The sequence below is a fragment of the Elaeis guineensis genome, chromosome 13, assembly GCF_000442705.2.
Source record: "Elaeis guineensis isolate ETL-2024a chromosome 13, EG11, whole genome shotgun sequence".
NCBI classification, from domain to species: Eukaryota; Viridiplantae; Streptophyta; class Magnoliopsida; order Arecales; family Arecaceae; genus Elaeis; species Elaeis guineensis.
The window spans coordinates 78,462,236-78,473,790 of NC_026005.2; the positions used below are offsets into that span (position 1 = coordinate 78,462,236).

The 11,555-nt window shown below is 37.5% G+C and overlaps 1 protein-coding gene across 1 annotated transcript; it reads right to left on the bottom strand.

Moving 5' to 3' along the window:
- Nucleotides 1-2,240: 2,240 nt before the first annotated feature.
- LOC105033717 (cold-regulated 413 plasma membrane protein 2) lies at nt 2,241-5,979 on the bottom strand. Its single transcript, XM_010908617.3, has 4 exons — nt 5,725-5,979; nt 3,471-3,578; nt 3,282-3,352; nt 2,241-2,706 (listed from the first exon to the last, which is right to left on the bottom strand). The coding sequence occupies exons 1-4, from the start codon at nt 5,898-5,900 to the stop codon at nt 2,453-2,455; spliced, it is 609 nt and encodes a 202-aa protein (XP_010906919.1). The 5' UTR covers nt 5,901-5,979; the 3' UTR covers nt 2,241-2,452.
- Between the last annotated feature and the right edge of the window lie 5,576 nt (nt 5,980-11,555).

Consider the following 11,555-nt stretch of genomic DNA (forward strand, 5'->3'; position numbering starts at 1 on the left):
CTATTTTCTTTTATTATATTTCTGGCCAATTAATTTTCCTTTCTGTCAAAGTGCAAAGCATTTTCCGGCCCTCCCGCACCAATCTTTTGTGGTAGTTGTGGCAAGCAATTAATAAAGGCGTTTGTTAAATCTGTTTTAGAATTATGAGCAGGTGCTTCCTTTTCTCATGGAGTGATTCAACACTATAATTCACGGCTCCGGCAAAGCAAGCCAGGTCCCAGCCACCGGCCAAGGGCACATTCTTAAACTTGTCTGGGACCCATCTTTGAAGTGTCAATGGCATGGAATGCCCAATTTTTGATTTTGCCTCTGGTATTTGCTGAATTTTGCCCCTGGTATTGGCTGCATCTCCATAGTCTTTGCGAGCTTCTGAAAATTATTTAGTAATATTATGAAATTCCCTATGAAATGTCTACGAGCACCAAGAGTTTCTTAGTTGAGCATAGGAATCTTGCCGTGAGGTTAAATGAGATTCGGCAATTCGCCATCTTTTTATATATGCATCCCCATCCCAAAAGCAGCACAATTCCAACAAGCACAAATCCAACAAGAAATATGACCGTCGGTGATAAAGTTATGGACATGTTACCGTGTGAATAATGAAGTAGGGATATGATCTGAAGGATAAAGAAGCTGCAAGTAACATACGGTTTAGGAGCACGGGGAATTTGTATCTATAGCTTCGACGAGTGGCTGTATGATGCCTCCTTGATCCACCCGTGAAGTACTCAAAAAATGTTTTCAGAACAAGGAAGCAACCCTGTAATCTGTCAACGGGGTGGAACACTTCGAAAGCCGGAAGAAATCTTGCAAATTTCAAATCTTCGCCTCCATCAATTGAAAATCAAGTGCTTGTGCAGTTCTTTTAATTTTTCAAGGTAACAATCATGAATCGGAAAACCATATGAGTAACCGCATTACTCAGAGATGCAGGGCATTGATTATCTCAATGAAACACAAAACTGAGCCAATCAAGTTTTGCAAGACAAACTATTTTAACTAGAATTGGAACAGGATATAAGGATAAATTAGGAATATGATCTTAGTACAAGCATGACAAACAATGGACCTCCAACAAGAGGAAGGAGATACGTGATTGGATTGGAGTGCTCCACTAGTCCTCACCAATCTGCTCGCTCCTGCCATCTCTCTTTGCCTAGCAAGCAAAGCCACCAATCAGTCCTTGCTATGAATCCTGAGCATGAAAGAGTTCACTTTAGTCGCTCTCCTGGTGGTTTGTTTCTACATTTAAATAATTTTATGTGCACATATGATTATGAAGGAAGAGAGAGAGAGAGAGAGAGAGAGAGAGAGAGGGAGGGGAGGTAGGTGGAAGTGTGGAAGAGGAGATGAGAGGGGGCAAGCAGAATAACATTGACAACATACCACCTAGATATGGATCCATTCGCCAAGCGAGGAGATTCAGTGTGATCGATCGAGCTTTGTTTGTTTTGTATTCAGCGATCTAGCGAACGGAGAGGAAAAATAATTGGTTGGACCAGATCCATTAGCTTAGTGATGGACCAGTCCAACCAATAAGGGGCATGCACAAATATGAACGAAAGAAAAAAAAAAAAAAAAAGGATAATATAGCCGTATTCTTTTGTAGTTGATCTGATCCAATCAATAATAATTCCTGAAATGAGAGAAGTGGGAGGACAACGTTCCACACCAACCTTCCTCACGACTTTCATGCACTAAACTTTGCATAGACTTCCACATGCTATATTCGATATCCGTAAACTCCATAGTTTAGACAATCTCAAAGGTTGCCTACTTAATTCAAGTGATGTAATAGAGAGCAGCTTAATCATCCTTGAAGAGAAAGAAGGAGAGAGAAATGAGGTTCACATAATAATCAATGTAATTATTTCGGCATACATGTTATTGGGCCTCTGATGTTTAGAAGTGCTTGGTTCACGATCGGAATCATAATCGGAATTGGAATGATTTGCAATCGAAATCGGAATGGCCAAATCCTCTGAATTGCTTAGTTCGTGACTGAAATTAGAATTGGAATGAAAATTTAAATCCATAGAGGAGGATAGAAATTGAGTTCTATGTAGATTGGGCCATCCCGTTCTATCCCAGAATCAGAATCGGAATAGGATCCTTTCCAACCAAATGGTTGGAATAGGAGTCACTCATTGCCATTCCGATTTCAGACCCCCACTTCCCTCAACCAAGCACTTCCAAATATATGTAATTAGATGGCTACAAACATGATCGGGCTTCTGAAGCATAAAACAGGCTCAATTGCTGATTAGGTGCTCATGCACAAGTTTTGTCCTTGCATACATCCAAAGCAAATAACCCCAGCATTACCATCTCATTAACATTATTAGCACCCAGTAGAGTTTTTCAAGCCTTACAACCAACTAATTAATTATGGTCGAAACTAGTTATCCGCAACATATATATTGCGTTAACAAACAATACTGATATCCTTCTCTTAAAGAAAACGCAGCACCATGCGCCAGACCGGGTAGACCAATAGAAGAATGATACCGAGTGTATTTGATATGCCATGACTCTGTGTGAAAGAGTTCCTGAAGCCGCCCGATGCCCGTATGTGCTCTTGAAGAAGGTAGCAACCAATGGCCAGGCAGATGAGCACACCGACTGGACCATCCCTTATTGTCTGAGCAAAGAAGCCAGGAGCAACAGCTAGAAGAAGAATCAATGATCCAGGAATCTCCAACCAGTCTGTGCCACGACACCAACATATGAATTGATCCGATTTCCTAGCATATGTATGCAAATCATGCATGTTGTGTGAATGCATTCAAGATGAAGTGATGCGAGCATGGGTACAGCTAGCTACGAGCTTCCAGTGCAAAAATTATCAACCACCCATATATAGCAAAGTTTAGCATGACTTTGAAAGCATAAATAATGGTGTTCTATATGCTAATGGTTGTGTAGCCAAATGTAGTGTGAAACATAACTGCATTGCAAGCTAATCAAGCGGGCATTGAACATAACCCCTTCCTTGGTTAAAAATGGGATATAGTAAATTAGGTGATTGGCACAGTAATCTTAGAAAGAAATAGTCTAGCAGTTTGCAAAAATTTTGCATGCAAACTACTAGTCATTTACTTTTGTAAGTGCACGTGTTGTACAACTGCTTCTTTGTTCGGGTGCAGCCCGATGTATGCGCATCAAATTCTAGGATGCATTTGAATTCCAACTGTAAGACACAATTCGCAAGGAAGAAGGAATATGGTGATTATGGCAAGAGATTTTTTAATGGTAGACTTTGACAAGATTAAATTCCAAACCTGGGAAATGTCGAGGAAAGAAGAGTCGAAGCACGATGGCAATGAATGCAATCCACTTTCCAAACTCACCCCTACAGAATATTAGAATGTATGGTAGTTTAAACTATTTTTTTTTCAAAAAAATGAATGAAATAAAAAGGAAAGGAAAATAAAAGGACAATCCTGCGAGCAGCAAAGTGTGGAAATCACCTCAATAAAGAGAACAAGCTCGTAGGAAGACTCAGGAAAATGTAAGGAACTAAAAGGGAAGTCAACATGTTTGTCCTCCAGTTTGTCCGATCCAAGATCAACAAATATCTGCATGAGGTTCAAATTTTAAAGAAGGGAGAGCGGGTTTTCAATAGAAATGAAAAGAATATCATTTAGGTATGAACGTTTTTCTGGATCATTACTCTGTTGAACTCAATAGAAAGAAAGTCAGTCGAAGAAGACATGAGCAGCACTTTAATCTCATTAAACATGATAAAATTTTTTCTAGTTATCAGTATGGAAATTTCAGCATATCAAAACTTCTGAAGCAAATCTATTACTAATTTTCTACAGTAAATTGCAAAGAAGAAAGGAAAAATGGTAACGAAGAAACAGTAAAGATAAAAAAAACTCACTAGATTAGGTAAAAATGCTCTCAAGTCCATCTGTACTATCGCTATAGATTTGTGTGTGACATAAGCTAGTATTTCCGTATAGCTGCTCTTTATATTGATCCATTTTTTGTTCTTTTACAAGAGAAAAAGTAGGTAAGAAATCATCAAAGAGAGTAACCCAATAACAAAAAGTTTGGGTTTTCCTCTTTAAAGCGAACTACGGTGGCCAGGTGCCTATGTAAGAGATTGAACTTTTGTGCCTTTTCCATGTGAAGCTCACTTGTTTTCATAAAAATCAGAAAATAAAATATCTAAAAATTGATGTGGAAGAATCCCTTGCACTTTCATAGCATAAGTAAGATTGGGATAGAGCCATGCTACAGATTAATACCCGGTAGTTTGTTGCAAATGCAGGGCAAGGTGTTTTTTTTTCTGATTATTTTTTTTTAAAAATTGTGATCATAATAATATGGTAGATTTTATGGTTTCTTTGAAGTGCCGGTACATGGCATATTGATTGGTATGTAAGCAGTGCTATACAATAGGAAATAACATATAGATGCACATTGACAACTTATGGTGCGACAATAAAGAGTTCAAAAAATTAAGAAAGGCTTAAGGCTAATAAGTTTTTAAAGACAAAAGAAAAGGACGAACCAACTTCTACCATCCATGGGGAGGCCTCTTGGTGCTAATTGTTTGCCGATGGTATTTGTAATTTGTGAAATAAGAAAAAGGATGAATAGGACTTGAAACCAAGTTAGGATGTATCTTTCACGCGAAAGAAAGATTTACCCTCCTTTGTGTGAGTCCACTGTCGAATCATCCATTTATTTTGTTTTTCTGAATTTTAATCTAAAAGGTGCATTACACAAAAAAATAAAATCTCTTATTGTATAAGTCAGAAATATTTTATGATTCACAATCTGATGTGGTTACGTGCCAAGAGTGATGGACCTGCCCCCCTCCATCGTGCGTGAGGTATTGTCCGCTCTGAGACAGCGTGTACCCACTACAGGGAACCAGGATCGCCGTACTTTTAAGTAGTAGACACTCTTAACTGTAACCGGTATAGGACTTTCGAGGTTCGACCTCCCGATGCCCAACCCACAACACAGCCCCCGAGTCAAGAGGGTCTGCGGCGAGCTGGGGACGGATTCCCACAGACGGCGCCAATGATGTAGTTACGTGCCAAGAGTGACGGATCTGCCTCCTCTATCACGTGTGAGGTATTGTCCGCTCTAAGACGGTGCGTGTCCGCTACAGAGAATCACGATCGTCGCCCCTCACAGTTTTGCCCCGCAAAAATGCCTCACATGGATAAGAGAGAGTTCGCACTTTTAAACAGTAGATATCCAATCCACAACACAATCAATATAGAATTAATGATACCCTTCTTTTCTGTCATCATCGCAGGTGCCATCTGTGCTGCATTCATGGACCCATTTCAAATCGCCACTCGAACAACGGAAAATGACCTTGAGAGTTTCCCTTCGTAATCGAGTCCAGGATTGCAGAACAAAGCGAGTGGTGAGATGTCACGCAATTGAAGGGCGAATGAACAGAGTCACTAACAATATAGAAGTTGTTTTCAGATCGCTTGGCAGATGACAGAACGAAAACGTACGCAAACGAGAAGATACAGGACGCGTCGTCGGCGCTAATTAACTTGCCTTTTCGACATTAATCGACACGGCAGAAGATCAGGTCGGGCTCGTAGGATCCACACATACTCAGAACACGTACGTACGTAGAAGATTCCGGCGAGCATAATGATAAATTTGGACAAATTAAAGATAAAAAAGGAATAGAAGATTTTGAAATCTACCGGATCGGAGACGGCAAGTGCAAGGACTCACATGGCAGCGATGGAGGCGAGGAACTTGAAGAAGGTCGTGCCAAATCCGATACCGCCGCCGCCGCCAAGCTTGATGGCGTGGTTGGCGAGCTTTCGTGCGGCAAGGCCGAGCTCCCTCAGGTCCGACTCGATGCTCGCCGCCGCCCCGTCCTCCGTCTTGATCGCCAGGTACTCCATCCTCCCCAATCGCGCCACCACAACAACACGATCTTTTCCGATTCCAATCGGCACCCCCCCCACCTTGTGTTGTGTAATGTTTGTTCCTTTCAAAACTCTCCAGATCGAGTATATTAGCGAGGAGGAAAGGAAGCGACAAGTAAGAGATCGACAGATTTGATTGGATCTGGTCCTGCATGGCACACGTGGCACCCCGGCAGCGCGGGCGACCGCACCTCCGCTTCCAACTTTACCGGTGTTTTACTCGTTCCCCGTGTGAATTGTGACGGAGATCCGGTAATGAACCGCGGGGCACGTGTATCGGAAATCAAAAACTGATAGTGGAGGCTTTTAGTGCTGTAGCCACCCAGCAGTTCGTTGTTAAGGATCCATTCCTTCAACCATCCTTTATTTGAAACTCCTCTGAGCATTCAGTTAGAAAATCATGGTGCCTTTGTTTTTTTTTTTTTTTTTTTGGTGCCTTTGGTTAATTTTAGCGGGAATCCAAAAGCTACATAGATCAACTTTCCAAATTTCGGTGTAAGTAGTGTTGGTGGTGACTTCACATATCTTTGGATGAACTCATTTTTCCACCATCCTACGTACAACTATAGAGCATTTTACGATGCTACATGCGCATTATAGAGGATCCGTGCTCTAGCTTTAATATAGTGTGGGGTGGGATGACAATTTTGAGAATTCAGAGATGGTTGCCAATCGTTCTTTCTGGTCCAATTAAGCCATCTCATCCATTTTGTAGTAATCAATATGTCCCTCCCGCCCACCCTCCATCCCGAGTTGCCGTTTGATGTGAGCCACACCTTCGTCTATTCTCAATAGGGGTGTGATTGGATTGAGTGAGGTTTGGGTTTTAGCAAACCTAAAACCAAACACATTGGTTTTGGGGCCTAATTTTTGTTCCATCCCTGGTATATTGAAGGATCAAGCTCTAAGTTCAGATAGTAATTAAAAAATTATAAGATCTATCAGTCAGTTCTTGATGTTTAATTTGATATATCAAGTCTCATGCTATACTCACTAGTATCATAATTTGTTTGTTGTGGATCGGGTCCAAGTTTGCATTAGGTACTTAATAATAAAACTTGAACAATGAGAAATTCTTTGTGCACTGCGAGAGATGTAGGAAATCTGATGTAGAGCACACCGCTTTATATAATTGGTTTACGTAGCCACCGCTTCTCAACGCGTATTTAATGTCTGCAGTTTCACTTTTTCATTTGAAAATTTTGAATGACGAAAATACTCCTATTCTTTAAAAAAATTATGACATCTTATGTTTATATTATGAATTTTGCGTGCAGGAAGTTATAATTTTGACACAGGATATTATAATATGCCATAGGATATAATTTTTTTCAAAGAAAGGAATATTTTCATCATTCAAAATTTTTAAATGAAAAACAAAACTACAGGTATTAAATGCGTATTGAAAAGTGGTTGGACAAAAATGCCCATTCTATATTAGGACATCCTGGATCATATTATGACATCCTGCATGTAGGAAATCATAATTTGATGTAGAATGTCAAAATATACCATAGGATGTCATAATTTTTTGGGTTATATTATAACATCCTACATGTAGAAAATCATAATATGCCACAGGATGTTATATTTTTTTTTCAAAAATAGAGATATTTTCGTCATATAAAATTTTTAAATGAGAAAATGAAACTACAAACATTAAATGCATGTTAGAAAGTGATAGCTACGTGGATCAATCACATAAAATGGTGTGCTCTACGTCAGATTTTCTACACCACCCACGGTGTACAAAGAATTTCTCCCTGAATAACTAATCAAAGCTAAAATCATTTATACTTTTGAGATGTAAATCAAAAAAATATTCAGTTACATGCTTCGAGAATTAAATAATAAATAACAGGTACTTGACACTCGAGCATATAACAACCATTGACTATAAGTTAAAATGTATATGAATTGGAGTTTGCCATCATGGTGGTAGCACTTGCTTAGCTATCCGATAACTAGGTTCAAGTTTGGATGGTGCTTTCTCAATTTTCGAACTTGAATAATTATAGTGAGATGTCTCCCTCCTTCTGATTCAAGCCTAAGCCCACGTACTTTGAGAGAGAAGAACCACAACGAATAAATTCAGAAATGTTGAAAAAAATTCAAGAACAAAAAAAATATTAATCAATCAATCAGACCACAAATTAATTATTTGGTCTTCTATATAAACACAAACCTCACAAATCATACTCAATTAAAAAACCAGATTCAAAAATTAAAAAAATATAAAAATTGTTGGCCACATAACATAAAGTAATTTACGAAAAAACTAATGCAAACTTCAATGAAGATTTAATAGGGTTCATGACTGCAAACTCCTGAATCGCAGACTCCTATTGAAATTACCTAATGCGCGGATGTCGAAGGTGCTGGATGCCTTTCATTCTATGGCATGGGTCTTTTGCTTAATTTTTATTATAAAATTATTTATTAATTAGTATGAAATCTAAAATAACAACAAATAATTATATGTAGAAAAAAATAGGATCCAATAATTTACGTAGTTCAATCTTTGGTCTACGTCTATAGACAAACATGAAGAGAAACATCACCATATCAAAAAAATAGAGTATACCGAGAATGCATCCTTATCATGCCCCAAACTTAGCACCTAGATCGAATACATAATAGTCGCACACTCCCTAGGATAATATCTTAAAGAATATGCAAAGTCTTAAAATTTAATGCAAGCTCGATATCTATAAGTAATAATGATCTAATTTTATAATAATTGGCAAAACTTACACAATTATAAATTTAATTTCTTCAATCATCTGATTAGGTATTAATGACGCTCTATCTATTCATCCGTTTACCTACGAAACCAAACTATAATCATTATAAGTATCCTACAACTCTGAGAAGAAAAAGAAAAATGAAGAGGAATGAGCTTTATAGCATAATAAGAATCTCCACACATCTATACCCATATAATAATATAATTTGAAAAAATAATAAGTAATAAAGTATGAAATCTCATATCAAATATCCAGAATAATTCAAACATGCACATAAATATACATCAAATATATGTCTTGTCCAAAAAGGTGTGTCATCATATTTCAATAAGTATATTGTTTTATTCAGCATTAGTTTTATGTCTTGTCATTTATTTTTCTTATCACAATTTTAGATTTTCTAATCTTTTTTTCAACTTTGGACTAATCAAGATCATGCCTCAATCTCTATCTAATCAAATCCCATGCATAAGCCTGTGGAGGCTATCCCATGTATAAACTCCTAACGGACTATCCCAGGCATGAGCTCCTGACTGCCTATCTCATGTATAAGCCTGTGAGGACTGTCCCAAGTATAAACTCTTAGTAGGCTGTCCCAAGCATAAGCTCGTGGAAGCTGTCCCAAGCATAAGCTCCTAGCTGGTTGTCCTATGCATAAGCTCCTAGCTGGTTGTCCTAGGCATAAGCACCTAAAAACTATCTTAAGCATAAGCTTCTGGTAGGGGCATAAGTTTTTGGCTGGCTACCTATGCGATAAGGCTAGTCCAAACCATATCTTTGTCATCTATTTATTTCATACTGATTTTATGTTAATTTCATCAAATCAATTTCAATTTATAATATGATCAAAATAAGTAATTTATATCTATATAATCAATCACTAATACACATATATAGTCAATACATAATATACTCTGCTGAAAAATTATAAAAAAAATAATAGTATCTCAAACATGACAAATCATCAATATTAATCCATCGATACGAAACCAATGATACAAATCTCACCATAAAAATAGTAACATAATGGTGATTATGTATAGAGATTCTTATCTCTATTATTAACCAAATCCAATTATAGCATCTGTTAGTCTATGCTTAATATGTCAAATCTATCACTATGATTCCAGCTCATCTCGATCAACCATCAGCATAATAAATAATAAATCATTATTATATTTTTATTTTAAACTTTAATATCTGAATTACTGTAAATCCCAAATTTCGTGATCCTACTTAATATATAGAGATTTAAGAAATTATCTTATTTAGAAATTAGAGCATAAATCCTTATGCTCAATATCTTCATCCAGTTGACTATATCTATATATAGTCGAATCCCATTATCAGGAGAAAATATAAAGTGACTATGATTGTCGTAGAAAGTATATGAGAAAGGACATGATTGCTTGGATGAAAACTTGACTAACAAATCATAAAGCAAGAATCAAATCGGTTCAAAGTTGATACACCAAATATTGTCAATGATAGATGTTCAGCAAAAGCTAGGATGGAAACCAATACAGTGGTGATCAAATCAATATTGATCTAGAATCATGTACTAATGACAACTTACTTTAGTCTACATATTAATTTGATAGCTGGGATGTCAAGAACTCTTTCTGATATTTTCTAGTTCTCCTACAGAACCAAATTTAGTATTAAAACTAAAATTTATGGTATAGGGATTATCTATCTAGAATCCTCTACCGAGGTTCACTAAGGTCCACCGACAAACCTTTGGATCCCTTTGCCCATAGATTCCTTGATCCATCTAAGAGAAAATAAATAAAAGAATAATATAATCTAAGGAAAAAAGAGAAAGAAGGAAAGAGAGAAGGAAGAACTCTCTCTTAATTCCTTTCTTTTTCTTAAAAACAAGGCATCCCCCTCTTCTCTCTTCTCTCCCAACCACAATAGGGTCTGAGCTGGTGGCCAACGGTGGTGCCCAGCGATAATGCAGAGAAGATCTTGTTGGCGGCCATGGCCAGTGAGGTTTGATGGGATCAAAACTAAAGGAAAAGGGCTCAAAATAGAGGACCCTATTTCAACTCCAAACCGACAGCTTGCTGGTCCAAAACAATGTGATGGCGATGATGCTCAATGGGAAAAGAAAGAAGAAAGAAGAGAGAGTATCTACCTTGATTCGGTGATATTGAAATAGAAGAAATCTGACAGTCTTTAAGGCCACATCCGAGGAAAAATAAATGATGAAACTATTGGACATCAATAGCGATTTCTTAAGATTTTGGAGTGGAATGCAAAGGAGGAAGGGAGCCCTTTCATAGATGAGATCCTAGGCTTTAATCTAAGTTTATGAGAGCCCCTAACACCTCTTTTCCCAATCGAAGTCAGAGAAGAGGAAGACTCCCATCGGGAGTCCTGTGCACATGAGGTTTCAAATTTTTTTTTTCCTTTCATGCTTTGAAATTCATGTGGTGATAATTAGGTAGTCTTTGAACCGGGCCATTACCATCTTCTTATTACAATATATAATTGTAAAAAACAGTCCTCTTAATAACAAAAGATGTAATTATAATATATGTATATATATATATAGTCACCAAACTCTAAAATAAAGAGAAAAGATCAAAATACCCAAACGGACCAACTCAAGTTCAAAATGGATAGGATTAATACTGTAGTCAAATTCAAGCCACACTCTATAAATCTCTATCTTGACTTGAATCCCATCAAGCTACAATACAAAATAGTGAACTCCTCTAGCTCCATCTCTGCCAACAATGCCTCTAAGGCCTAGCTCAGCATTCTCAAAATATGAACCAAGTCCAAGAAGTGCTCGAACTTAAAGAGTAGTAAGTGATTTGGTCATCATATTTGTTAGATTATTAGTTGTAGGAATCTTCTTCAGTGCAATAACTCC

Excerpts from the sequence above, each read along its gene's own strand:
- LOC105033717 (XM_010908617.3), bottom strand. The coding sequence starts at position 5,900 with ATGGAGTACCTGGCGATCAAGACGGAGGACGGGGCGGCGGCGAGCATC. Across the intron at positions 3,579-5,724 it reads CTCGCCTCCATCGCTGCCAT|ATATTTGTTGATCTTGGATC; the intron begins GTGAGTCCTTGC and ends AACCTCATGCAG. Across the intron at positions 3,353-3,470 it reads AGCTTGTTCTCTTTATTGAG|GGGTGAGTTTGGAAAGTGGA; the intron begins GTGATTTCCACA and ends AATATTCTGTAG.